The sequence below is a fragment of the Capricornis sumatraensis genome, chromosome 6 (assembly GCF_032405125.1).
Source record: "Capricornis sumatraensis isolate serow.1 chromosome 6, serow.2, whole genome shotgun sequence".
Classification (NCBI taxonomy): Eukaryota; Metazoa; Chordata; class Mammalia; order Artiodactyla; family Bovidae; genus Capricornis; species Capricornis sumatraensis.
Window position 1 is genome coordinate 18,306,533 of NC_091074.1, and position 25,893 is coordinate 18,332,425.

At 37.6% G+C, this 25,893-nt stretch overlaps 1 protein-coding gene across 2 annotated transcripts in view; it reads right to left on the reverse strand.

The window, feature by feature from the left end:
* The window catches only part of FZD3 (frizzled class receptor 3), an 83,291-nt gene that overhangs the window by 35,770 nt on the left and 21,628 nt on the right, over positions 1 to 25,893 (reverse strand). Inside the window, exons 2-3 of one of the 2 annotated variants that reach the window (XM_068974205.1) lie at positions 23,533 to 23,665; positions 5,848 to 6,098 (exon numbers count right to left, since the gene is read on the reverse strand). In XM_068974205.1, the coding sequence (XP_068830306.1) occupies positions 5,848 to 6,098; positions 23,533 to 23,665 (384 nt within the window). Of the gene's footprint in view, positions 1 to 5,847; positions 6,866 to 23,468; positions 23,666 to 25,893 lie in introns of both variants that reach the window. The other variant, XM_068974204.1, reaches the window with a different exon arrangement.

The following is a 25,893-nucleotide window of genomic DNA, read 5'->3' on the forward strand; positions in this document are numbered from 1 at the left end:
GATAGACCTAAGTTTGAGTAAGCTCCGGGAGTTGGGGAAGGACAGGGAAGCCTGATGTGCTGCAGTCCATGGGGTTGCAAAGAGTCGGACCCGACTGAGCGACTGAACTGACTGATAGCTGCTTTTGCACTACACCAGCAGAGCTGAGTTGTTGCAACAAAAACCACATGGCTGGCAAAGCCTAAAATATCTACTATGTGACCTCACAGAGAAAGTTTGCTGTGTCCTGCTGTAGACTGTGGCAAGAACACTGAATTTTTTCCTAAAGATGTATAAACCATTTGTACACTAGATAGTATACATCGGAAGATAGTGAAGGACAGGGAAGCCTGGCGTGCTGCAGTTTATTCGGGGTCACAAAGAGTCGGACACGACTTAACGAATGAACACCACCACCACCACCAGATGTATCTGCAGTTAAGACTAAAACGGAACTCATGGCTTAGGCTATTTAGTCTGTTCAGCAGAGGCCAAAATAACTTGTATATTTTAAAGTATTTATCCAAAAGTGCCCCTTGATAGCATTTTACAGCCTGTACATAACAGTATGAATACTTTAAAAATAAATTTAATATTCTATACTTCTAAAATATAATATTTCAAAATATTTTCCTTTAAGAGACTTAGAATATTTGTTCAGTAACTCTCCATCTTTCTCTCTATTACAGGCACTGAACAATTTTGAGGAAAAATCAGTTTGGTGCTAGGAAGTCACAGGCAGTATACTTACCACTTTAAAGATTAGTAGCAGGAAAAAAGAAAAGATTAGTAGTACTTATTATATATTTATTGAGAATTATTTGCTGTCACTAATGTTGGAAGGGCAAAACATACCCATTTCCTTATGGTCCTTTGATAAACAATGTTGATTCCTTTTGGTATTGTCGGGTAAAGGGGAAACACTCTTATCAGAAAATGAATCTAAAGTCGTAAGTTAGATATGTTATTCTTCTATTTTTGTATGTTTCTGAATCAAGATTAGATAAACAACAGACGGGCTGCCTTCTGTGGCTAAAAATAGAAATAATGGGTTTTTTGTTTGTTTTCTACACAAATAATTTTTTTTAATTCTACAAATGGCTCTAATGTGAACTTGACAGTCTTAGCTGCTTCTATTACAGTGAAACATGTCTATTATTGAAACACAGGTTCTAGTATCAAAATTCCTTGGGCTTACATCATTGGACTAGATGGATGAAAGAGAAAAAAAATGAAAGGGGAAACTTTAGGAAAGGAAACAGTTTCTTTTGAAAATCAATGTTTAAAAGACAAAATGATGATTCTAATACAGAATATAAGAACAATTCTTTTCTAAACCTCAGGAATTATGTACTTGCAACAACAGAATAATGAAATTTTTCTTTGTGCAAGGCGTTCTAGTAAGAGGCTTAACTTTATTTTCTCATTTAATCTTCACAGCCACCTATGAGGTAGATATTACTATATTTAACATATTATTCCTTGCATTTTACATGAGGAAACTGAGACTCAAAGTGTTACAGACAGGACTTTAAACCCCATGTTTTTAATAAATATGTTACATGTAAATGGATTTCTAGAAATATCAACAAACTTTGAAATGTGTAACTCTCTCATAAAACGCTTTGAGCCTCTTAGAAGTGCCTAAATAAATAGAAGGAAATACTTTAAAAGAAAAAACACTAAGTACCTGGAAAATTACTGTGCTATTTAAATAATATATAATATGAAACATATTCTAGGAATAAACTTTACTGATTTTAAACTGTAAAATATATATAATTCTGAAAACTCAGCTATATTTCACAACCAACTCTTTTCAGGTATTACTTTTTCAAGAATTATTTAATACACATTTTTAAAAAGTGTTCTTGCAAAAAACAGTTGGTGTAAAGTATTTTAAAATCCAAGCAGTGTATTCCTGTTTTCAGCAAGGACGTTCATTTTAAATATTTTAAAATACTTTACACAAGCCCACTTTTCTTCAAATCATGGACTTAAATACATGCAATTTACTTTAAAAAGTACCAACTGGGTACTTCGAAACAATGTGATCAACGACCTTATATTCTGATTTTTCAAATATTTGAAAGTTTCATTAATTTGAGAAATGACTACAAAGCAACTGCACTGATATTCATGTGAATATATATTCAAATATTACGTTCTCCAAGATACGTGCAGAGGCTACCTCAAGGATAATATCATTGCTTAATACATTTTAAAAACCTCTCATTAGGTATTATCATCAAAACTTAACAAGCATTCTTTTAGGCATGCTCAGTAATAGTAAATGTTATACAATTATGTATGGATATTACTTCAAATAGGCATTCAATAGCTCTAGTGCTCAATTTACAAGTCTGTATAAAATTCCTCTGAAGTAAAATCATGAATGAAAACTAATATTAAAATTCTAGCGTTTGAGTTTCATTAATACGAAGTACCCAGAGCAGTTAAATTCATAGAGAAATAAAGTAGAACAATGGCTGCCAAAGGCCAGGAGACAGGGAGGAGTGGAGAACTGCAGAATTTCAGTTTGGAAAGATGAAATTTCTCTTTCCTTCAAAGATACCATGACAGAGGATTTTACAGGATGATATACCAACTCTTTCAAAGAGCAGAGAGTACCTATTCATTGTAAAAACTGTTTCAAAGAACAGGAGGAAAAGACCTCACTTTATGAAGCTATTACATCCTTGACACCAAAAAGGAAAAATATACGGCAAGAAAAGAAAAACTATTAATATCACAGTCTATATCTCTCATGAGTATAGACACAAAAATCTTAAATAAAACATAAGAACTGGAATGTGAGATATGAACTTGGCCTTACTTGCAGCAACAGGATTTCTACAAAGAATATATAAGAGAATTTATACACAATTAGCACTAACAGAAGAGTTCAGCAGGGATGCTCAATATAAGGTCAATATATAAAAATCAGTGGCATTCTTGTAGATCAGCAATAACCAATTGAAAAATGTAACAGAGAAAAGATCTCATTCACAACTGAAACAAAAACTGTAAGGTACCTAGGAACAAATTAATGAATACATAAAGAAACAAAATGATACTAAAACTTAGTATCACAAAGACAGCAATTTTCCCTGGATTCATTTAAAACCTGAAAAAATTTCAACAAAATGCAAACTGTTTCTCCTGAAGAAATTATTCTAAAATTCAAACAGAAGAGTGCCAGGAACAGTTAAAATAAGTTTGAAGAAGCATAAGGTAGAGGAAACGTGGGACTGAAACAAGGTTGTTCAAACAGAGCAGTAAATAAGAGAGCCTAAAAATGGAACTTTGTTCATTACTATTCACATGGGCTATTTGATAAATGGTACAAAAAGCACCATTCATATGAAAAACTAAAATTGTCACTCATAACATAGATAAAAATGAATTTCAAAAGATTAGAGCTGTGAATTAAAAAATCAAATTTAAAAAACTGCTAGAAAAAAAACAGCAGACCATTTTTATGATTTTGAGAGGTAGGGAGGGATTTCTTAAAACACAAGAGGCAAAGAAAACACAAAGTGAAAAGACAAGCTAGAGAGCAGGATAAGATATCTGCAATCCAAGTAACTGAAGAAGAATTAAAACAAGAATAACAACAAAAGGCAAATAACCTGACAGAGCAGTGGACAAAGGCAACAAAGAGGCAAATCACAGAAGAGAAACCCCGAACAGCCAATAAGCATATGGAAACACCGGAGGCGCAAGGGAAATAAAAACAAAAATCAAGGCAGGCTTGAGATATTGTTTCAAAGGTTGACAAAAACCTAAAGCCTGACAACACCAAGATGGCGTGAAATGGGGAATTCCAACTCCATACTGCGAGTGTAAATTAAAATAACCACTTGAAATACCACAACTACACTTTTGGGCACAAACCCCATGAACATTCTTGGTCACGTACAAGGAAGATAGGTATTACAATAGTAAAACACTTGGGAACTCTATATCCATCAGCAAAATAATGAGTAAATGAATTAAAATATTTGTACATTAAATCTCTCTACTGCAGTTAAAATGAACAAGTTCGTGGTACACATACTGTCATGTATATTCTCAATAACTTAAACATGGCATTTACTAAAGTTTGGTACTGAACGGTTTTTTTTTTTTTAAAAAGTGTATGTATGTGTGTGTGTAAATAACAGTAACAGCAGCAACAAGAAATGAAAAAATGAGTAGCAGAACTAACATTCGGGCACTTATTATACAGAAGGCACACTTCTAACTGCATGTAGATGACTAAAGACAGTCCTAGAAGATAGATTCTACTATTTCTATCTAACACAATTACTCTTTAAATTTCTGTGAGATTCCATTACTCATTCTACAGATGAGGAATTGGAAGTAGAAAGAGGTGAAGTTGATCAAAAGCTATAAAACTAGTAAATAATAAGAGTTAGATATGAAGCCAGGATTCCTGACCCAGACTTTATAGCTTAATAACTATGTCAGTTACTATACCATTTTCTATTCTTTTTAGAAATCCAACATTATTTCTGTAAGTTGGAAATAAAAAACACTTAAGAGAACCTATGACTATAAAGAAATGAATACACACACACATTTTTGTATAGCTCAAACTGGTTCTCAAGATGCTAAAAGATTCTTAGGAATGTCTTGAAAATAGTGGTGTCCCAACTACTCAATTTACTAATTTACGTGTTTGAGGTCTGGTATTTTTCAGAGCCAAACATTATTTCTTTTATAGTCCTAAGATAATATATATTTGGAATCCTAGAAACCTTACATAAAGAAGCATATGATGTAATTCAATCATCTCATTCTCTCTCATTAGAGGCAAAATTTGATTACTTAGTTTCAAGCCTGAAAACTCAAGAGTTTTTAATAAGCAATTCTATCAAGAAGTGTAATAAAATTTCAATTATTCATTTTTTCTGGTCTCTCAATTATAGGTTGGTTTTTTAAAAGCCAGTAGCTAATATTTATATAATAAAAATTTAATTTTGTGTAGAATTATTTATACCACAAAATAAAAAAGGAAATGGCATTTTCAGTCATCAAGTATTTATGAGAATTGACTATGTGCTAATCACACACTCCTTGTTTCCAGTAAAACTGGATCATTTCTTAAAAATGTCTTTTCTTCTCAGTCTACACATTCCCATTCTCAATGCCATCATCTACTAACCTATAGAACATGCTTTGAAAAAATATTAAAAAGATGTTCTTACGTTTAGAGTTCACTGTCTATGAGGGGAAAGAGCCAAGTAAACGGAAGTAATCTATAATGCATAAGTACTTTAATAAAGCGAGTAAGTCACTTAACATTTCTAACCCTCAAATGAGATAGATGTTTAAGAACTCTAAATTATAGAGGGAACTTGAATAAATCATCTCTAAGGTCCTCTCTAGATCTAAAATTCTATGATTATCCGATCTCTTTAAATTAAAAGGTAAATCACAAAATATTCAGTATGCAAAAAAGAAAACTAAGACCAACTAAAAGATGAAACTGTTTGTACAAATGCATTCTAATTTTTTTCAAAACTGTTAAACTCCCATTCTAAGTATCAGTAAAATTTTCACAGACACTGTATTTTAATCAACATCTTCCCCTCAAACAACAAGCAACTATTTTGTGATAACAGAAGTAAAGTGCTTAAAAGCCCACGGCCTGGACTCACAAAAGTGATCTTTTAAAAGGAAGATGTTAACAGAAATGTGTGTATGACATTCTTACTACAATAAATTTGTTCATTAACTTCACTTCAAAATTTTAATGTTCAGGTTTTTTATGAAGAGTTAAAAAAAAAACAAAACAAAACAGCTAAGATTAGCTCTTTACACTGTTAAATACTCTGAAATTTAGAACAAGGTTTCCCTTACCTGATATGGACATGGAATGTGATATTCTCTGCAGCGTTCTTGTATCCACGTTGTTTCCCAGATGCTGCGGTAAGCTTGCTCATAAAAGTAGCATCCGATTACAACCAAGAGTGGTACAAGATACAGAATGCTGAAAACACCAATCCGGATCATAAACTTCACCAGTTTATCCTGGTTCTCCTTTTCTAATGGAATCTCAATTCGCACTCTGTTTAGGGATATAATGCCAGCTAAAAGGAGTGAAACCCCAACTACCACATACAGGCAGAGGGGTGCAAGAACAAAATACCTCAAGGCATCAACATCGTAGAGGCCAACAAAACACACGCCACTGATATTGTCACCTTCAATTTTATTCATCGCTAAAAGGATGATGGTTAGAGTTCCAGGGATGCCCCACGCACTGGCGTGAAACAGCAAGGCTTTCTTCTCAATAGCTTCACTACCCCACTTTGGCACAGCTGCCAAGAACCACGTAATGGTAAGAATCACCCACCAAACGCTGCCAGCCATAGTAAAAAAATAGAGTACCATAAAAAGCATGGTACAGGCTTTGTTATGAGATCCTTGGGTCACTGTGGAAGCCTTATACTGTGCAGGGCTGGATGCATTGCAGGCAACTCGGTCCTCAAGCAAAAACCCAATAAAGAAAATTAATGACACCATCATGTAGCAGACGGCATAAAATATAATGGGTCTTTCAGGATAACGGAATCTTGTCACATCAATCAAAAAAGTTAAAAAAGTAAACAACGTGGCAGAGAGGCAAATGATTGAAATCAATCCTATGAAATACCGAGCAAATGAAAGCTCTTCTCTCCTAAAGTACATATTTGGACAAGGAGGTGAACAATCACGCACGTGCAAAAAGGAATAGCCAAGATCAGGATCGATTTTCAGCTCTCGGGGACACCAAAAGCCATAGTCCCTCTGCACTGCCACTGAGGCTCCTTCAGTAGGATCACCAGCTAAGTTCAGGTCCACCAGCCGAGGATACGGCTCATCACAATCAGGGAACCTGAAAACACAAGACAAGGATCTTTACTTACCGGGAACCTAATGATTTGGATTTCCACATTCAGCAGTTGTGGCTTATTTATGCTTATGTCCTTGGAGAACATTACGATATGTCGAAGAAATAATGCAAATATCTTGCTTGTGGGTCATACAATGAGATATTCCACAGTTGGCAAAAAAACGAAAAATGTATACTTAATTTTGTTTTGGCTTCAAAAATACTACTCTTTATTAAAACAGGTATAGCCATTAATAATGTAATTAATACTATTTATTTAGGACACACAGTTTACAGTAAGATTTCAAACTATAAATAAGTATATATATATAAAATAAACATACATAAATAAAAAGCACCAGTAGAATAGTAGCTACAAGTTATTTTTTTTAATGTTTAATTACAAGATAGTCCTCAATTTACCCTAGACTCAAATAGAACTTTCTTAAAAATAAGAGGTAAAAATCTTCTCTAGGAGAACAAGATGGCGGAGGAGTCGGTGGACATGGAGTACATCTCTCTCCAAGGATACATCAGGAATACACCTTCAGACACGGAAGTGCATGAAGAACACCAGCTAACAGTGGACAAGAGTACCTGACCAGTGGAAAAGAATATATAGAACCACACAAAACTTGGTAGGATGAAGGAACTACAGGGAAAAACAGGAGTGTTAGTAGGACTGGACCTGCCCTCGGCTGGTGGGGGAACTGAAGCAGGGGTCTGATCCCTACATGGGGGCAATTGTCTGAGTCAGAGGAGAAACGTTTAAGGCTGAGAGTGAAACAGTTGATCTGTGGCAGCCTAAATGGAATGAGAATCAGACAGTCCTTGCAGCAGCCATACATACCCCGGGGAAGGAATGCTGGTCCCCTGGAAGGCGCAGCAGCTGGGAGGTGGAGCTTAGGGATTGTGAAGCAATCCCAGGGCGAAAGCTGCTGTTGACTGCAGAGAGATGGATTAAGGGGATGTGAGGGAGAAGAGACAGACTGAGGGCAAATGAGGGAGGAGATCATGGTGGGAAATGCCTGTGGAGGAAAGCTAGGCAGCCATGGAAGCAAGGCGATATTGCTGACTCACAGGTAGGGGCTGCAGCCATCACCATAGCCTCTCTCTCCCCACATGCCAGCATCAGCAGCTCAACAATAGAGAGGCTGGCCCATCAAACGCCTGACACACTTAACTACAGAGTAGGACCCCACCCAGGGTGCCACTTTAAGTGCCAGAGGCGCCAACTTACAAACTAGGATCCCAGCCAGGGGGCCCCCTCTATGTGCCTGATACACCGAACAACAGAGAAGGACCCCAGGCAAGGTAGCCCTCTAAGTGCCTGAACAGGTGGAGCTACAGAGACAGACTGGCCAAAGAGGCTTTTTGATTGCCAGCTACAAGAGGCTCGAAAAAAGACTCTGATAGGGACATAACTCCTATAGCGGAGGCAGTCCGTGTCCTTGCACATTTGGCGCTGCCAGGGTCCCTGCAAGCCAAGCAGCTGCGCCACCTTCACGCTCAATTCTCACTGGGGCAGAGCTGCCACAGGCAAAAAAAGTCTTGCATCTATGCCCACAGGGTCGCTTCAGTCATGTCCAACTCTTTGCTGCCCTGTAGACTGTGGCCTGCCAGGCTTCTCTGTCAGGGAGTGGGGCTCCCCAGGCAAGAACACTGGAGCATACTGGCCAATACTGGTGGCCATACCCTTCTAGAGCACTGTATTTCCTGCTGCCCTAGCCACCAACTCCCCTAAGTACCTGGTGCTGCCAGAACCCCTGCAACCCAAGCAGCTGCATCACCTCCACTCCTGGCCCTCACAGGGGCAAACCCAAGTCCTCCAGGGCAGCTGCAGGAGCAAACCCCAGTGGAGGACCCACATGTATAGGTGGAAATAAAACCACAGTTGAAACCCAGTGGCAGTGTGGCTAAGGAAGAAGACCTAAAACCTTACCACCAGCTGTACAAGCTGCAGATTAAATCCACACGATCAACTAGGCAGACTCTGTGTCTATGGAATATATAAAAGGCCATTGAGAGCTCCCACAAAAGAAAAATCACTAGTTCTGATAGCTGTGGACACTGGAGGCAAGAACATACAAGAGTAGGACCAGATTAGGATCTGAGGTGCTCACACAGCAGGTCCAGAGATCAGCAGTGTTGGAGGGCATCCTAGGGAGGTAACGTGGACTATGACTCCCAGCGAGGGAAAGGACACTGACAGCAATGACTCAAGAAATACATTTATTATTCTTATTTTTTGACATGTTCTGTAGATTCTTTTGGATTTTTTTTCCTCCCCCCCCGCTTTTTCCCCTCTGTTGTAGCTGTCAATTTTATTGGCACTATGGAATCAATTAAGCTTTTGAGCTTTATTTTTTCCTTAGTTACATTTTTTATTGTTGTTATAAACCTCTGCCTCTGCATTGGGCTTTTGCAGTTCTGTGGAGTTTTCCTTTTTTCTTTTCTCTTTTTTAAATTTTAATTTTTAATTTTTTAAACTTATTTTTATTTTTTCTACATTTACTCCTTTGTTTGCTTTTCCTACGGTTCCTTTCCCCTTGCAGTTAATCTTTAACGTATATAAATCTTCTTTATCTACCTCTATCTGACTGTGCATATCTATTCTTCCTTTTGTATCTTTCTCTCCCTTCCTCTCAACATATTCGTTAGTTTTATTTTCAATGCTTTATTCCCCAGTGGGCACCTTGCTTTAGTTTTGTTTTCCAGTTTGTGCTTTGGCTAGTTTTGTTCTGGTAGATATAATTTTTGGTTTCTTTTGTTCACTGGGTCAATCTATTGTACTTTATTTTTGTTGGACTTTTCTGGTTTTGCCTATGGGTATATATGTGTATATTCAGTCACACTTTTTAATGTTGTTATAAACCTCTGCCTCTACATTGGGCTTTTGCAGTCCCTTGGAGTTTTCCTTTTTTCTTTCTTCTTCCTTTTTTTTTTCTCTTTTCTTTTTATAATTTTAATTTTTTAAAACTCATTGTATTTTTGTACATTTAGCCCTTTCTTCACCTTTCCTGTTTTTTTCCCCTTGCAGTTAATCTTCAATGTTATAAAATCTCTATTTAAATTTGCATATCCATTATTTCTTTTCTTTCCTTCCTTTCCTCTCAACATATTTGTTAGTTTTGCTTTCACTGCTTTATTCCCCACTTGGCACCTTGCTTTAGTTTTGTTTTCCAGTTTGTGCTTTAGTTAGTTTTGTTCTTAACTGGTAAATATAACTTTTGATTTCCTTTGTTTGCCGGATCAATCTACTGTATTTTTGTTGGACTGTTTTGACTTTGCTCATGGGTGTATATGTGTATATTCCATTATTTTAATTATTATTTGCCTGATTTTGTAACTGCCATTTGTCTGGGGTTCATCGTTGGTTTCTCATTTTTGGATATTTGTTTTAATCTCACTTAATGCCATAACACACCACTTGTGGAATCTTTGTTTCTGACCAGAGATCAAGCCCTGAACCTCTGGAGTGGGAGCATTGACTCCAAGACCCTAGACCACCAGAGAACCAACCCTAGGGAGTATCAAATAGTGAGAACTCACACAAAGGAAACCACTTGAACACAAGACCCAGCGTCACCCAACCACCAGTAGCATCCTGTGCAGGACGCCTCATCTAAGCAACAAACAGAACAAAAATACGAATTCAATCAGCAGCAGATAGGATTACCACCTCACTCAGCCTTACCCATCAGAGGAAAAACAAACAAAAACTCAGCACAAATCTCACTCTACACGAAGCTTACGGAAACCACTGGACCAGCCTTCAGTTCAGTTCAGCCGCTCAGTTGTGTCTGACTCTTTGCGACCCCATGAATCGCAGCACGCCAGGCCTCCCTGTTCATTACCAACTCCCAGAGTTCACTGAAACTCATGTCCATCGAGTCAGTGATGTCATCCAGACAGCTCATCCTCGGTCGTCCCCTTCTCCTCCTGCCCCCAATCCCTCCCAGCATCAGAGTCTTTTCCAATGAGTCAACTCTTCACATGAAGTGGCCAAAGTACTGGAGTTTCAGCTTTAGCATCAGTCTTTTGGAGGGCAGAAACCAAAAGAAAGAATTCAACTTTCTTCAAGGAAAGAATTCCAACTTTGCTTGAAGCCTGGGAAATGGAGACTCCAAACACAACAAGTTAAAAAAATTATGAAAAGGCAGAGTAATACTACACAAATGAAGAAGCAAACTAGAAACAGAATTCCAAATAAATAAAGAGGAAATAGACAAACTACCTGAAATACAATTCAGAACAATGATAGTAAAGATAATCAAAAACCTTGAAAACAAAATGGAGAAAATGCAAGAATCAATTAACAGAGACCTAGAAGAATTAAAAGAATGAAAAGAACTGAGGACAGTCTCAGAGACCTCTGGGCCAGTAGCAAATGCACCAACATTCAAATTACAGGAGCCCCAGAAGAATAAGAGAAAAAGAAAGGGTATGAGAAAATTTTTGAAGATATTATAGATGAAACCTTCCCCAACGTGGAAAAGGAAATAGTCAATCAAGTCCAAGAGGCTCAAAGAGTCCCATACAGGATAAATGCAAGGAGAAACACGCCAAGACACACTAATCAAACTAACAAAGACTAACCACAAAGAAAGAATACTAAAAGCAGCAAGGGAGAAGCAACAAGTAACATAAAAGGGAAACCCCATACACTTAACAGCTGATCTTTTAGCAGAAACTCTGCAAGCCAGAAGGGAATGGCATGATATATTTAAAGTACTGAAAGGGAAAAATCTACAGCCAAGATTACTGTACCTGGCAAGGATCTCATTCAAAATTGATGGAGAAATAGAAAGCTTTTCAGACAAGCAAGTTAAGAGAATTCAGTACCACCAAACCAGCTTTACAACAAATGTTAAAGGGACTTATACACTCAAGAAATGTAACAGAAGAAAAAAGATCGAAAAAATCAACCTCAAACAAAGAAGAAAATGGCAATAGGAACATATATATCAATAATTACTTTAAATGTAAATGGATTAAATGCTCCAACCAAAAGACACAGACTGGCTGAATGGATACAAAAGCAAGACCCATATATATGCTTGTCTACTAGAAATCCACTTCAGACCTAAAGACACATATAGACTGAAAGTGAGAGGATGGAAAAATATATTGCATGCAAATGAGAAGTAAAAGAAAGCTGGAGTAGCAATCGTCATATCAGACAAAGTAGACCTTAAAATAAAGAAAATTACAAGAGATAAGGAAGGACACTACATAGTATTAGATCAAGGGATCAGTCCAAGAAGAAGACATAACAATTATAAATATCTATGCATCCAACATAGGAGCACCTCAATACATAAGACAAACACTAACAGACATAAAAAGAGAAACTGACAGTAACACAATAATAGTAGGAAACTTTAACAACCCACTCACACCAATGGACAGATCATCAAAGCAGAAAATTAATAAGGAAACACAAGTCTTAAATGACACATTAGATGAGATGGATCTCATTGATATCTCCAGGACATTCCATCCAAATGCAGAAGAATGCACCTCCTTCTCAAGGGTACATGGAACATTCTCCAGGCTACACCACATCTTCTGTTACAAATCAAACCTCAGTAAATTTAAGAAAACCGAAATCGTGTCAGGCATCTTCTCCGACCACAAAGCTATGAGACTAGGTATCAATTACAAGAAAAAAACTCTAAGAAACACAAACACATGGAGATTAAACAACATGTTTCTAAATAACCAACAGGTTACTGAAGAAGTTAAAAGGGAAATTAAAAAATTCATAGAAACAAATAACAATGAAAACACGACAACTCAAAACCTTTGGGAGGCAGCAAAAGCAGCTCTACGAGGGAAGTTTATGACAATACAACCCTACCTCAAGAAACAAGAAAAACATGGAATAGACGACCTAACTTTACACCCAAAACAACTGAAGAAAAAAGAACAAAAAACCCCAAAATTAGTAGAAGGAAAGAAATCATAAAGATCTGAGCAGAAATAAATGAAAAAGAAATGAAAGAAACAATAATAAAGATTAATAAAACTACAAGCTGGTTCTTTGAGAAGATAAACAAAATTGACAAACCTTTTGCCAGACTCATCAAGAAAGAAAGAGAGAAGAATCAAATCAACAAAATTAGAAATGAAAAGGAGAGGTTAAAACAGACAATGCAGAAATACAAACAATTATGAGACTATTATGAATAACTATATGGCAATAAAATGGATAACCTGCAAGAAATTGACAGATTCTTAGAAAAGTTCAATCTTCCAAGACTGAACCAGGAAGAAATAGAAATTATGAACAACCCAATTGCAAGCACTGAAATTGAACCTGTGATCAAAAATCTCCCAAAAAACAAAAGCCCAGGACCAGACGGCTTCAAAGGAGAATTCTATCAATTATTTCAGTTCAGTTCCGTTCAGTCCAGTCGCTCAGTCGTGTCGGACTCTGCGACCCTATGAATCTCAGCACGCCAGGCCTCCCTGTCCATCACCAACTCCCGGAGTTCACTCAGACTCACATCCATCGAGTCCGTGATGCCATCCAGCCATCTCATCCTCTGTTGTGCCCTTCTCCTCCTGCCCTCAATCCCTCCCACCATCAGGGTCTTTTCCAATGAGTCAACTCTTCGCATGAGGTGGCCAAAGTATTGGAGTTTCAGCCTCAGCATCAGTCCTTCCAATGAACACCCAGGAATGATCTCCTTTAGAATAAACTGGTTGGATCTCCTTGCAGTCCAAGGGACTCTCAAGAGTCTTCTCCAATACACAGTTCAAAAGCATCAATTCTTTGGCACTCAGCTTTCTTCACAGTCCAACTCTCACATCCATACATGACCACAGGAAAAACCATAGCCTTGACTAGACAGACCTTTGTTGGCAAGGTAATGTCTCAGCTTTTGAATATGCTATCTAGGTTGGTCATAACTTTCCTTCCAGGGAGTAAGCATCTTTTAATTTCATGGCTGCAGTCACCATGTGCAGTGGTTTTGGAGCCCCCAAAAATAAAGTCTGACACTGTTTCCACTATTTCCAATGAATTGATGGGACCAGATGCCACGATCTTCGTTTTCTGAATGTTGAGCTTTAAGCCAACTTTTTCACTCTCCTCTTTCTTTCACTTTCATCAAGAGGCTTTTTAGTTCCTCTTCACTTTCTGCCATAAGGGTGGTGTCATCTGAATATCTGAGGTTATTGATATTTCTCCCAGCAATTTTGATTCCAGCTTGTGCTTCTTCCAGCCCAGTGTTTCTCATGATGAACATCTAATGCCTAGCCTTCTAAAACTCTTTCAAAAAATTGCAGAGGAAGGAACAGTTCCAAACTCATTCTACAAGGCCACCATCAACCTGATACCAAAATCAGACAAAGACAACACAAAAAAAGAAAACTACAGGCCAATCTCACTGATGAACATAGATGCAAAAAATCCTCAACAAAATTTTAGCTAACAGAACTCAGCAACACATCAAAAAGCTCATACACCATGATCAAGTTGGGTTCATACCAGGAATGCAAGGATTCTTCAATATATGCAAATCAATCAATGTGATATACCATATTAACAAATTGAAAAAAAGATCATATCATCTCAGTGGATGCAGAAAAAGCCTTTGACAAAATTTAGCACCCATTTATGATTAAAACTCTTCAAAAAATGGGCACAGAAGGAACCTTCCTCAACATAGTAAAGGGCATATATGATAAGCCTACAGCAAACATTATTCTCAATGGTGAAAAACTGAAAGCATTCCCCCTAAGATTTCACCACTATATTCAACATAGTTCTGGAAGCCCTAGCTATAGCAATCAGAGAAGAAAAAAACCAAAAGGAATTCAGATCAGAAAAGAAGTAAAGCTCTCACTGTTAGCAGATGACATGATACTGTACATAGAAAACCCTAAAGACAGTATCAGAAAATGAGTAGAGCTAATCAGCGAATTTAGCAAAGTTGCAGGATACAAAATCAATACACAGAAATCACTGTCATTTCTATAAACTAACAATGAAAACTCATAAAGAGAAATTAAGGAATCAATCCCATTCACCACTGCAACAAAAAAAATTAAATATCTAGGAATAAACTTACCTAAGGAGACAAAAGAAATGTACACAGAAAATTACAAGACACTGATGAAAGAAATCAAAGATGACATAAACAGATGGAGAGATATTCCATGTTTCTGGGTAGGAAGCATCAAAATTGTGAAAATGACTATACTACCAAATGCAATCTACAGATTCAATGTGATCCCTATCAAATTACCAATGGCATTTTTCACAGAACTAGAACAAAAAAATTCACAATTCATATGGAAACCCAAAAGATCCCAAATAGTCAAAGCAGTCTTGAGAAAGAATGGAACTGGAAGAAGCAACCTTCCTGACTTCAGATTATACTACAAAGCTACAGTCATCAAGATAGTATGGTACTGGCACAAAAACAGAAATATAGACCAACAGAACAAGATAGAAAGCCCAGAAATAAACCCATGCACCTATGGGTACCTTATTTTTGACAAAGGAGGCAAGAATTTACAATGGGGCAAAGATAGGCTCTTCCATAAATGGTGCTGGGAAAACTGGACAGCTACATGTGAAAGAGTGAAATTAGAACACTTCCTAACACCTACACAAAGATAAACTCAAAATGGATTAAAGACCTAAATGTAAGACCAGAAACTATTAAAATTCTTAGAGGAAAACAGGCAGAACACTCGATGACATAAAGCACGATCCTCTATTACCCTCCTCCTAGAGTAATGGAAATAAAAACAAAGTAAACAAGTGGGACCTGATTAAAGTGAAAGCTTTTGCACAGCAAAGGAAACAATAAGCAAGGTGAAAAGACAGCCCTCAGAATGGGAGAAAATAATAGAAAATGAAACCAGCACTTTCTGTCATTCGACTTTGCAACGTATCTAAAATCTGACCACTTTCCACGTCCTCCACAGCATTCACCCAGTTTGAGCTATTAGTACCTCATCCTTGGATTTCTGGAGTGGCTTCCAGTTCATCTCCATTTGTACATAAGAACCAGAGTGATCCTTTAAAGACATGCCACCCCTGTGCTCATGATCATGTCTCTTCAGCTCAAAATCTTCTAACTCACTCAGAATCAAATCCAAATTCCAAAAGGAGCTCTAAAGACATTCCCCAACCCCAGTGCTTTCTGATCATATTTCCTTCCCTTCTCCCTTACTCACAGGGCTCTAGCCTCTGTGGCATCCCTGCTGTTGTGTGAATATAACCAGCACGCGTCCACTTCAGAGGCTCTGCACGTGTTGCTCTGCTTCTTCTGCCTGGACTGATCTTCCCTAGATATCGGTATCATTTGTTCTCTCATTTCAGTCACATCCCTATTCCACTGTCTCCTGATTAAAAAGGACTTCCCTCATGTCTCCACAGTGTATCACGTCACCTAGCTCTATTCTTTCTTATTGGCATTCACTGCTATCTGACATTATCTATTTATTTATATCCTACCATTACAACCATCACTAGAACTGCAGATCCATAAGAACAGACCATGTTTTGTTCACTACTCATCTTCACTATCTGGAATAGTGTCTAGCACATGGAAGACATCCAATTAATATTTGCTGAATGGATGACTGTTGACTAAATATTTGCTGAATTGATAACTGTTGACTAAACATATTCATATAGCCCTTACCCAAGTTAACAGCTTCCCTGGTGGCTCAACTGGTTAAGAACCTGCCTGCTAATGCAGGAGACTCAAGAAACATGGGTTTGATCCTGGGGTCAGAAAGATCCCCTGGAGAAGGAAATGGCAACCCACTCCAATATTCTTGCCTGGAAAATTCCATGGACAGAGGAGCCTGGTGGGCTATATATATAGTCCATGGGGTCTCAATGAGTTGTACATGACTAAGAGCTCACCACACATACAAGTTAATTAGAAAGATGACTAGAAGGAGTATGGAAGACATTTGAGCTGTACAAAATTGAGAGCAGAGATATCTGATGAAACATAACTAAAACCAGATAAGGCAGTGAGAATGAGACAGCTACGAAATTAGTTAAATAAAAGCAACAGAATCTACAACTGACTGGATGTGGGAGCTTAGGTCAATGAAGGAGGAATATGCCTTCCAGGAATTTTAAAAAAAAGTGAGCAAGGAGTAAAATCAATTTTAGATATGTTGAAGTTGAGGTACTTGAAACAAATTCAGGTTAGGATATCCAATGGCTGCTTGTTACACAGATTTGGAACTTACCAGAAAGATGCCAAGGCTATAGATTTGGATTTAGGAGTCATCAGCATGTGAGTAACAGTTAAAATCAGTGAGATGAAATTGTCCAGGGGAAGCATGTAGAATCAAAAAGAACAGAAACAGACTGCTAAGAAGCACCAGGAAGAAGACGATGCAAGAAAGGAAACTGAGAAGGACTGGTCTGAGATGTAGCAGACCACAACAGTTTGCACAAAATGCCAAAGTGATTTTCAGGAAAGGAGGACAGACTGAGGTTGAGGGGAGTAAGGGTCAAATATGGAATGAACGTGAAATGAAATATAGGTTTGAAGTGAGTGACATAGATTTGGCATAAGTGCTGAGGAGAATGAATAGAAACTGTCCTGTTGACCACACTGGAAACTGACTAAAGACAAAGAGCAAATAGAGCAGCTATGGTTTAAAATGTCTATAAATAGAAGAACAGATAAGCAAAATACAGTAATCTATACAATAGAAGACAAGAAAAAGGAAAGAACTATTAATGAACACACAAACATTGAGTCTTGAAAACAGAACAAGAAAGAGCAATCTTAACTCAAGCAAAGTAAGATTTATACAACGTATGACTTTATTTGTATGAAGTTCTAGAATATACAAAGTAATTATCTAGGAAGGATGCTAAACAGTAGTTGCTTACAGGGGATGGTATAGACATGGACTGACTAGCAAGGTACATGAGAGCTTGAGGTAATGGTAATGATCTGTTCTATATCCTTCTAAGGATTTGGCTTTCTAAGCTGCAGGTTTTTGTTAAAACTCAGGTGCTATCTTTCAGTTCAGTTCAGTCGCTAAGTCGTGTCCGACTCTTTGTGACCCCATGAACTGCAGCATACCAGGCCTCCCTGTCCATCACCAACTCCCGGAGTTCACTCAGACTCACGTCCATCGAGTCTGTGATGCCATCCAGCCATCTCATCCTCGGTCGTCCCCTTTTCTTCCTACCTCCAATCCCTCCCAGCATCAGAGTCTTTTCCAATAAGTCAACTCTTCGCATGAGGTGGCCAAAGTATTGGAGTTTCAGCTTTAGCATCAGTCCTTCCAAAGAACACCCAGGGTTGATCTCCTTTAGAATAAACTGGTTGGATCTCCTTGCAGTCCAAGGGACTCTCAAGAGTCTTCTTCAACACCACAGTTCAAAAGCATCAATTCTTCGGCACTCAGTTTTCTTCACAGTCCAACTCTCAGATCCATACATGACCACAGGAAAAACCATAGCCCTGACTAGACGGACCTTTGTTGGCAAAGTAATGTCTCTGCTTTTCAATATGCTATCTAGGTTGGTCATAACTTTTCTTCCAAGAAGTAAGCGTATTTTAATTTCATGGCTGCAATCACCATCTGCAGTGATTTTGGAGCCCAGAAAAATAAAGTCTGACAGTTTCCACTGTTTCCCCATCTACTTTCCATGAAGTGATGGGACCAGATGCCATGATCTTAGTTTTCTCAATGTTGAGCCTTAACCCAACTTTCTCACTCTCCTCTTTCACTTTCCTCATGAGGCTTTTTAGTTCCTCTTCATTTTCTGCCATAAGGGTGGTGTCATCTGCATATCGGAGGTTATTGATATTTCTCCCGGCAATCTTGATTAAAGCTTGTGCTTCTTCCAGCTCAGGGTTTCTCATGATGTATACTGCATATAAGTTAAACAAGCAGGGTGACAAAATACAGCCTTGACGTACTCCTTTTCCTATTTGGAGCCAGTCTGTTGTTCCATGTCCAGTTCTAACTGTTGCTTCCTGACCTGCGTATAGGTTTCTCAAGAGGCAGGTCAGCTGGTCTGGTATTCCCATCTCTCTCAGAATTTTCCAGTTTATTGTGATCCACACAGTCAAAGGCTTTGGCATAGTCAATAAACAGAAATAGATGTTTTTCTGAAACACTCTTGCTTCTTCCATGATCCAGTGGATGTTGGCAATTTGGTTCCTCTGCCTTTTCTAAAACCAGCTTGAATATCTGGAAGTTCACGGTTCACGTATTGCTGAAACCTGACTTGGAGAATTTTGAGCATTACTTTACTAGCGTGTGAGATGAGTGCAATTGTGTGGTAGTTTAAGCATTCTTTGGCATTGCCTTTCTTTGGGATTGGAATGAAAACTGACCTTTTCCAGTCCTGTGGCCACTGCTGAGTTTTCCAAATTTGTTGGCATATTGAGTGCAGCACTTTCACAGCAGTGTCTTTCGGGATTTGAAATAGCTCCACTGGAATTCCATCACCTCCACTAGCTTTGTTCGTAGTGATGCTTTCTAAGGCCCACTTGACTTCACATTCCAGGATGTCTGGCTCTAGGTGAGTAGTCACACCATCGTGATGATCTTGGTCATGAAGATCTTTCTTGTACAGTTCTTCTGTGTATTCTTGCCATCTCTTCTTAATATCTTCTGCTTCTGTTAGGTCCAGACCATTTCTGTCCTTTATCAAGCCCATCTTTGCATGAAATGTTCCCTTGGTATCTCTAATTTTCTTGAAGAGATCTCTAGTCTTTCCCATTCTGTTGTTTTCCTCTATTTCTTTGCATTGATCGCTGAGGAAGGCTTTCTTATCTCTTCTTGCTATTCTTTGGAACTCTGCATTCAGATGCTTATAACTTTACTTTTCTCCTTTGCTTATCGCTTCTCTTCTTTTCACAGCTATTTGTAAGGCCTCCTCAGACAGCCATTTTGCTTTTTTGCATTTCTTTTCCATGGGGATGGTCTTGATCCCTGTCTGCTGCACAATGTCATGAACCTCATTCCATAGTTCATCAGGCACTGTATATATCAGATCTAGTCCCGTAAATCTATTTCTCACTTCCACTGTATAATCATAAGGGATTTGATTTAGGTCATACCTGAATGGTCTAGTGGCTTTCCCTATTTTCTTCAATTTAAGTCTGAATTTGGTAATAAGGAGTTCATGATCTGAGCCACAGTCAGCTCCCGGTCTTGTTTTTGCTGACTGTATAGAGCTTCTCCATCTTTGGCTGCAAAGAATATAATCAATCTGATTTCGGTGTTGACCATCTGGTGTAGAGTCTTCTCTTGTGTTGTTGGAAGAGGGTGTTTGCTATGACCAGTGCATTTTCTTGGCAAAACTCTATTAGCCTTTCCCCTGCTTCATTCTGTATTCCAAAGCCAAATTTACCTGTTACTCCAGGTGCTTCTTGACTTCCTACTTTTGCATTCCAGTCCCTATAATGAAAAGGACATCGTTTTGGGGTGTTAGTTCTAAAAGGTCTTGTAGGTCTTCCTAGAACCATTCAACTTCAGCGTCTTCAGCGTTACTGGTTGGGGCATAGACTTGGATTACTGTGATACTGAATGGTTTGTTTGCCTTGGAGACGAACAGAGATCATTCTGTCGTTTTTGAGATTGCATCCAAGTACTGCATTTCGGACTCTTGTTGACCATGATGGCTACTCCATTTCTTCTAAGGGATTCCTGCCTGCAGTAGTAGATATAACGGTCATCTGAGTTAAATTCATCTATTCCAGTCCATTTTAGTTCGCTGATTCCTAGAATGTCGACATTCATTCACCCTTGCCATCTCCTGTTTGACCCCTTCCAATTTGCCTTGACTCATGGACCTGACACTCCAGGTTCCTATGCAATATTGCTCTTTACAACATCGGACCTTGCCTCTATCACCAGTCACATCCACAGCTGGGTATTGTTTTTGCTTTGGCTCCATCCCTTCATTCTTTCTGGAGTTATTTCTCCACTGATCTCCAGGAGCATACTGGGCACCTACTGACCTGGGGAGTTCCTCTTTCAGTATCCTATCATTTTGCCTTTTTATACTGTTTATGGGGTTCTCAAGGCAAGAATACTGAAGTGGTTTGCCATTCCCTTCTCCAGTGGACCACATCTTTAGATTTGTGCATTTCCTTGTAAAGTTTTAAACAGAAAAAAAACACAAAACTAAAGACAAATGTTTGGTGAAGGACCTGATAAAATATTTGTGAGGACAATAACTCTAATTTATTTTGAAATACACTCAAAGAATAATGTAGATTAGTGGATCAGCAGAGAGATGGACAGATATGATAAAGCAAATATAATAAAACAATGATAGAATCTGGACTGTAGTGAAAAAAAAAGGAGTTGCTATGGTTTAAATAATTAAATATGCAGCGTAATTAATTTGTAAGAAATTAGTTGAACTGGTCCAGCTAGAGATCTGAACAAGTACAGTAGAAGGAATAAGTTGAAACTGTTAGCAAAAGTACTATTTTATGTAATGGACAACAAAGCTTAACCTAAGTAAGAAAAGAAATCAGATCAGGAAGGGACCTATTAGGAAAGGTGAGGGAAAACCCCAAAACTTTGGGGTGTCCATGAAACTGAAAAACAGATACAGTATGAACAAGGATATGAGAGATGTGGAAGAATGAAAGGTTATTATGAAAGATCAGGTTTGTCAGAATTTAAGTAAGAATTCAGAGTTAGGCAATTCCAGGCAAAATAGTGAGGACATAAAATAGATTTAATACTATCAAAACAGAGATCATAATGACATTTCTATAGCTGTACATAACCTATTAAAATAAAAAGACCACTAAACAATAGGAGCTAGACACACACATAAAATAGGGTTCCTGCCAAGGTAATTCATAACTGTTGGTATAAACACCAAGAAGTTTAGATTTCCAAAAGAGGAACTATAAGTATTCTAAGGTTTGGGGGAGACAGTGGATGACTGGTTTGATGGGGCCAGATAAGAGAGTATGTCAAATAGGTGGAAAAAAGCATGGACAAATAAGAGAAAGCAAATTGTCAGTGAACTGACTACAAGTAACTAATACATATTTTAAATTTTCCCATCTATCAAATGACAGTAACAACATGGGCTTTTTACCTATTTCCAAGAGCTATTGATAGATGATAAATAAAATTAATTTTAAACATGAAGGAGAAAAAAAGTATTCTGTGCAGCACTGCCCATAAATGCAAACTCTTGGAAATAAGTTTAATGACCATCAGTAGAAGATGGCTAAATAACTATAGAAAATTGGCCATTACACAGCAATTAAGAGGAATGAACCAGACTAACAAAGATAAACACAGATACAGATATAAACACAGATACATAAACAACATTATATATGTATGTGTATATATATATGAAATGTAAAAAAGTATATAATGTTGCTTATGGATATATATGTAATGTATAGTAAGAGTATAGAAACAAACATAAGAATTAACAACAAATTCAACATAATGATTATCTCATCTCTGGGGAGAAAAGAAGGAAATGAAATCAAGATGGATACTAATGAAGGAATTTTCAGCTCCACCTGTACTGTTTTATTTCTTTAAAAAAGAAATCTGGGGCATTCCTTGGTGGTCCAATGCTTAGGACTCAGTATTCTCATTGTCAGGGCCCCAGGTTCCATCCTTAGTTGGGAGAACTAAGATCCTGCAAGCCATAGGGATCTTGGGTATGGCCAAGAGGAAAAAAAAAAAAAAAACCTGAAGCAAACACTGCAAAATACTATTGGACAAAGCTAGACAGTAAGAGTTTTATAGGTATTCATCTATGCTTTATCCTTGAAATATGTAAGAACACAAAAAGGTATAACATTATAATATAAAAAATTCAGTATTACTACCATACACGTTATTACTAACAATTATGTTCTCTTATACAAATCTATAAGACTATCAAGTAAATATCCGCAAACCTTTAGGAAATGCTTACAGTCTATATATTGGAAGTGATTTGAAAAGTATCTGACATTTTCTGGGTCTAAGTATGTTAATACACGACAGTAAAACAGAACTGAGGGACTTTCCTGGCAGTCTAGTGGTTAAGCCTCCGTGCTTCCAGTGCAGAGGGCATGGGTTCTATCTCTGATCAGGGAACTAAGATCCCACATGGTGCATGGTCAAAAAAACAAAATTGAAAAAACAAAAGAAAGAAAAACAGAATTGACAGAACTACTATAGTTATTAACACTGAAATTATAAAGATATTCAAGTCCCATTAAATCATCATTAAAGATATTTAGTAATGAGGCAACAAATGATTATGTTCTCTGTATCTTCTAATCTTTTATAAATGGCATTACTTTTATAATCAGAAAAAAAATTGTAAGGGAAAGATATCAACAATCTATATCTTGATTATGTTTTTCTTAATTATTTTAAAATTTTCTAAAAATTTTTTAAAAACAGAAATGTTTTTTTTTTCCACCTTTTTCATTTCATTCCAAATTCCTAAGGAAATGAACAGCTCTGAGGCATGAAACTTCTGTTCAAAATTATAAGTAATATACACACTTCGAAAAGTTCTTAAAAACTGACGAACTAGAAAACAATTTTAAACATGCTGTAAAAGAAGCAATGGTCCATGAAAAATCTATGATTTCCGCACCTACTGCATTCCATATCTTCAGGCCAAGGAACACCAAACATCTCCATGAGCTTCGAACACTCACTGTGAGCCCGCTGACAGAGCCTACGGCAGGGAAGTGTGACACGGCCGTATTCCATACAGACAGGAGCATAGAGTGCACAGAGAAATGGCCGGAAATCCCGAGAGCAGTCCAAATTCACCATAGGGTGGAATGGCTAGGGAAAAGTTCAAATCAAATCATTAGATGAAGAGCTGTATACAAGTTAAAGCTTTCTTCATATATAATATGGCAATATTCTTGCTTTTTCTGTTTTAGAAGCCTTCTGAAGGCAATTAAAATTTTCTGAAGGAAGCTTTTCTTTTTTTCAACAAAACCCTCTTCACAGAGAATCACCTAGAGATTCTGATTTTGTTAAGTATGAGGTGTATTGCAGAATCTATATGGATATTTTAATTATCACAGGTGATATTAATGAAAAGGCCTGGCTGAGAACAACAAATAACAATACAGTCCATTTTACAAAGAAAAATCCACAAAAGATACGTGTCAAATGCTCAGAAACCTAATTATGGCTTGGTAATGGGATTACAAGAGATTTCAATTTTCTTTTTCTTATGTACTTCAATTTCTGTATTTTTGTCAACTAACATATATCAATAGGAGAGGAGGACAAAAAATGAAAGGAAAGGGTAGGAGAGGAAGTTCAGTTCAGTTCAGTTGCTCAGTCGTGTCTGATTCTTTGTGACCCCATGAACCACAGCACGCCAGGCCTCCCTGTCCATCACCAAATCCCACAGTTTACCCAAACTCATGTCCATTGAGTCTGTGATGCCATCTAACCAACTCTGTACCGTTCTCCTCCTGCTTTCAACCCTTCCCAACAGGAGACAAAGAGTAGTTGTTATTATACACAGGAAGTACATGTTTTGAGGTGGCAGGTAGAGGAAGTGGTATCACTTTGGTCTCATATTTTCCTGTTCTTTTTACATTAAAAGAAAATTTTAAGAACATACACTAGAGTTCTTTGAACTCTGAAATCATATGATGTAAACACAGCTAACACTGTAAGCTGATATTAAGGAAACAAAAAGAAAAAATAGTGGCCCCAAACATAAAACTATACTAAAATTACCATCATAGCCTCAGGAATAGATCAATTATCCCAAGAAATGTACATCTGGACTTTTGACTACCAAATATTTTCTTCATGTTTATATAACCAGTTTCAGAGTCATTGCTGATTTTTAACTAATAACATATTCTCACCACAAGTCTTTTCCACTAAGACTCAATCAATTTATTTCTACATTGATATAAAACATTTTCCAGAAGCCTTCTATACACAACGCAGTCAAAAAACCGAGAGTCACTTAGAGAAACTGGTGTTAAAAGAAGTTAACTGTATCAGAAATGTGTAACTGATACATAACTGTATGTGATGATCACTTTATCACTTAATATCACTATCACTATATATGTATTAATAAATATAACACTATATATAATATCTATATATACTATGTATAATAAATATAACATATGTTTATATATAATAACATAAAACAAACTATATGCAATCAGCACTTCCAAGCAAGAAAAAATAATTTTAAATTAATAACTTTAAATTAAATCAATGTTTCCATCAAGAACAACTTCAAAATACAGGAAAAGTTTTAAAGTATCTATTGAAGGCTGCTGCTGTTAAGTTGCTTCAGTCTGTCCAACTCTGCATGACCCCATAGACAGACGGCCTCCCACCAAGCTCCCCCGTCCCTGGGATTCTCCAGGCAAGAACACTGGAGTGGGCTGCCATTTCCTTCTCCAATGCAGGAAAGTGAAAAGTGAAAGGGAAGTCGCTCAGTCGTGTCCGACTCTTAGCGACCCCATGGACTGCAGCCCACCAGGCTCCTCCGTCCCCGGGATTTTCCAGGCAAGAGTACTGGAGTGGGGTGCCTTTGCCTTCTCCATTGAAGGCTACTAGAGAACTACTAAAGGAAAAGAACTAGACAGACCAGGAATCAGAGAGCAGGGAGGTATGCAGAGGTGGCCTGGTAAGTGCAGCCACTTCTCCAAGGAGGTATCTGGTAAACCTGGGTGTAAGGCAAGAGACTGGGAAGCAAGTTTTGCCCAGGGTGATGCTAGAGAACCAAGAAACCAGCAGGGCTCTGGTAGTCGTGCAAGACCATAGACAGTACGTATATATATAACTGAATCACCTTGCTGTACCCCCTAAAACTAATACAACACTGTTAATCGATGATGCTCCAATATAAAATAAAAATTAGAAAAAAGAAAAAGACTACAGACAAAATTCAAAAGTGACAGATGGGTGAACACGGAAGTTCCTAGGTTTGGACCTGACGCAGAGCTAATTTTCCCTTCAAGATATTTGAAAATTCTGGAGATGCACAGGGCAGGAGGTTAAAAAGCTAAGCATGAAGC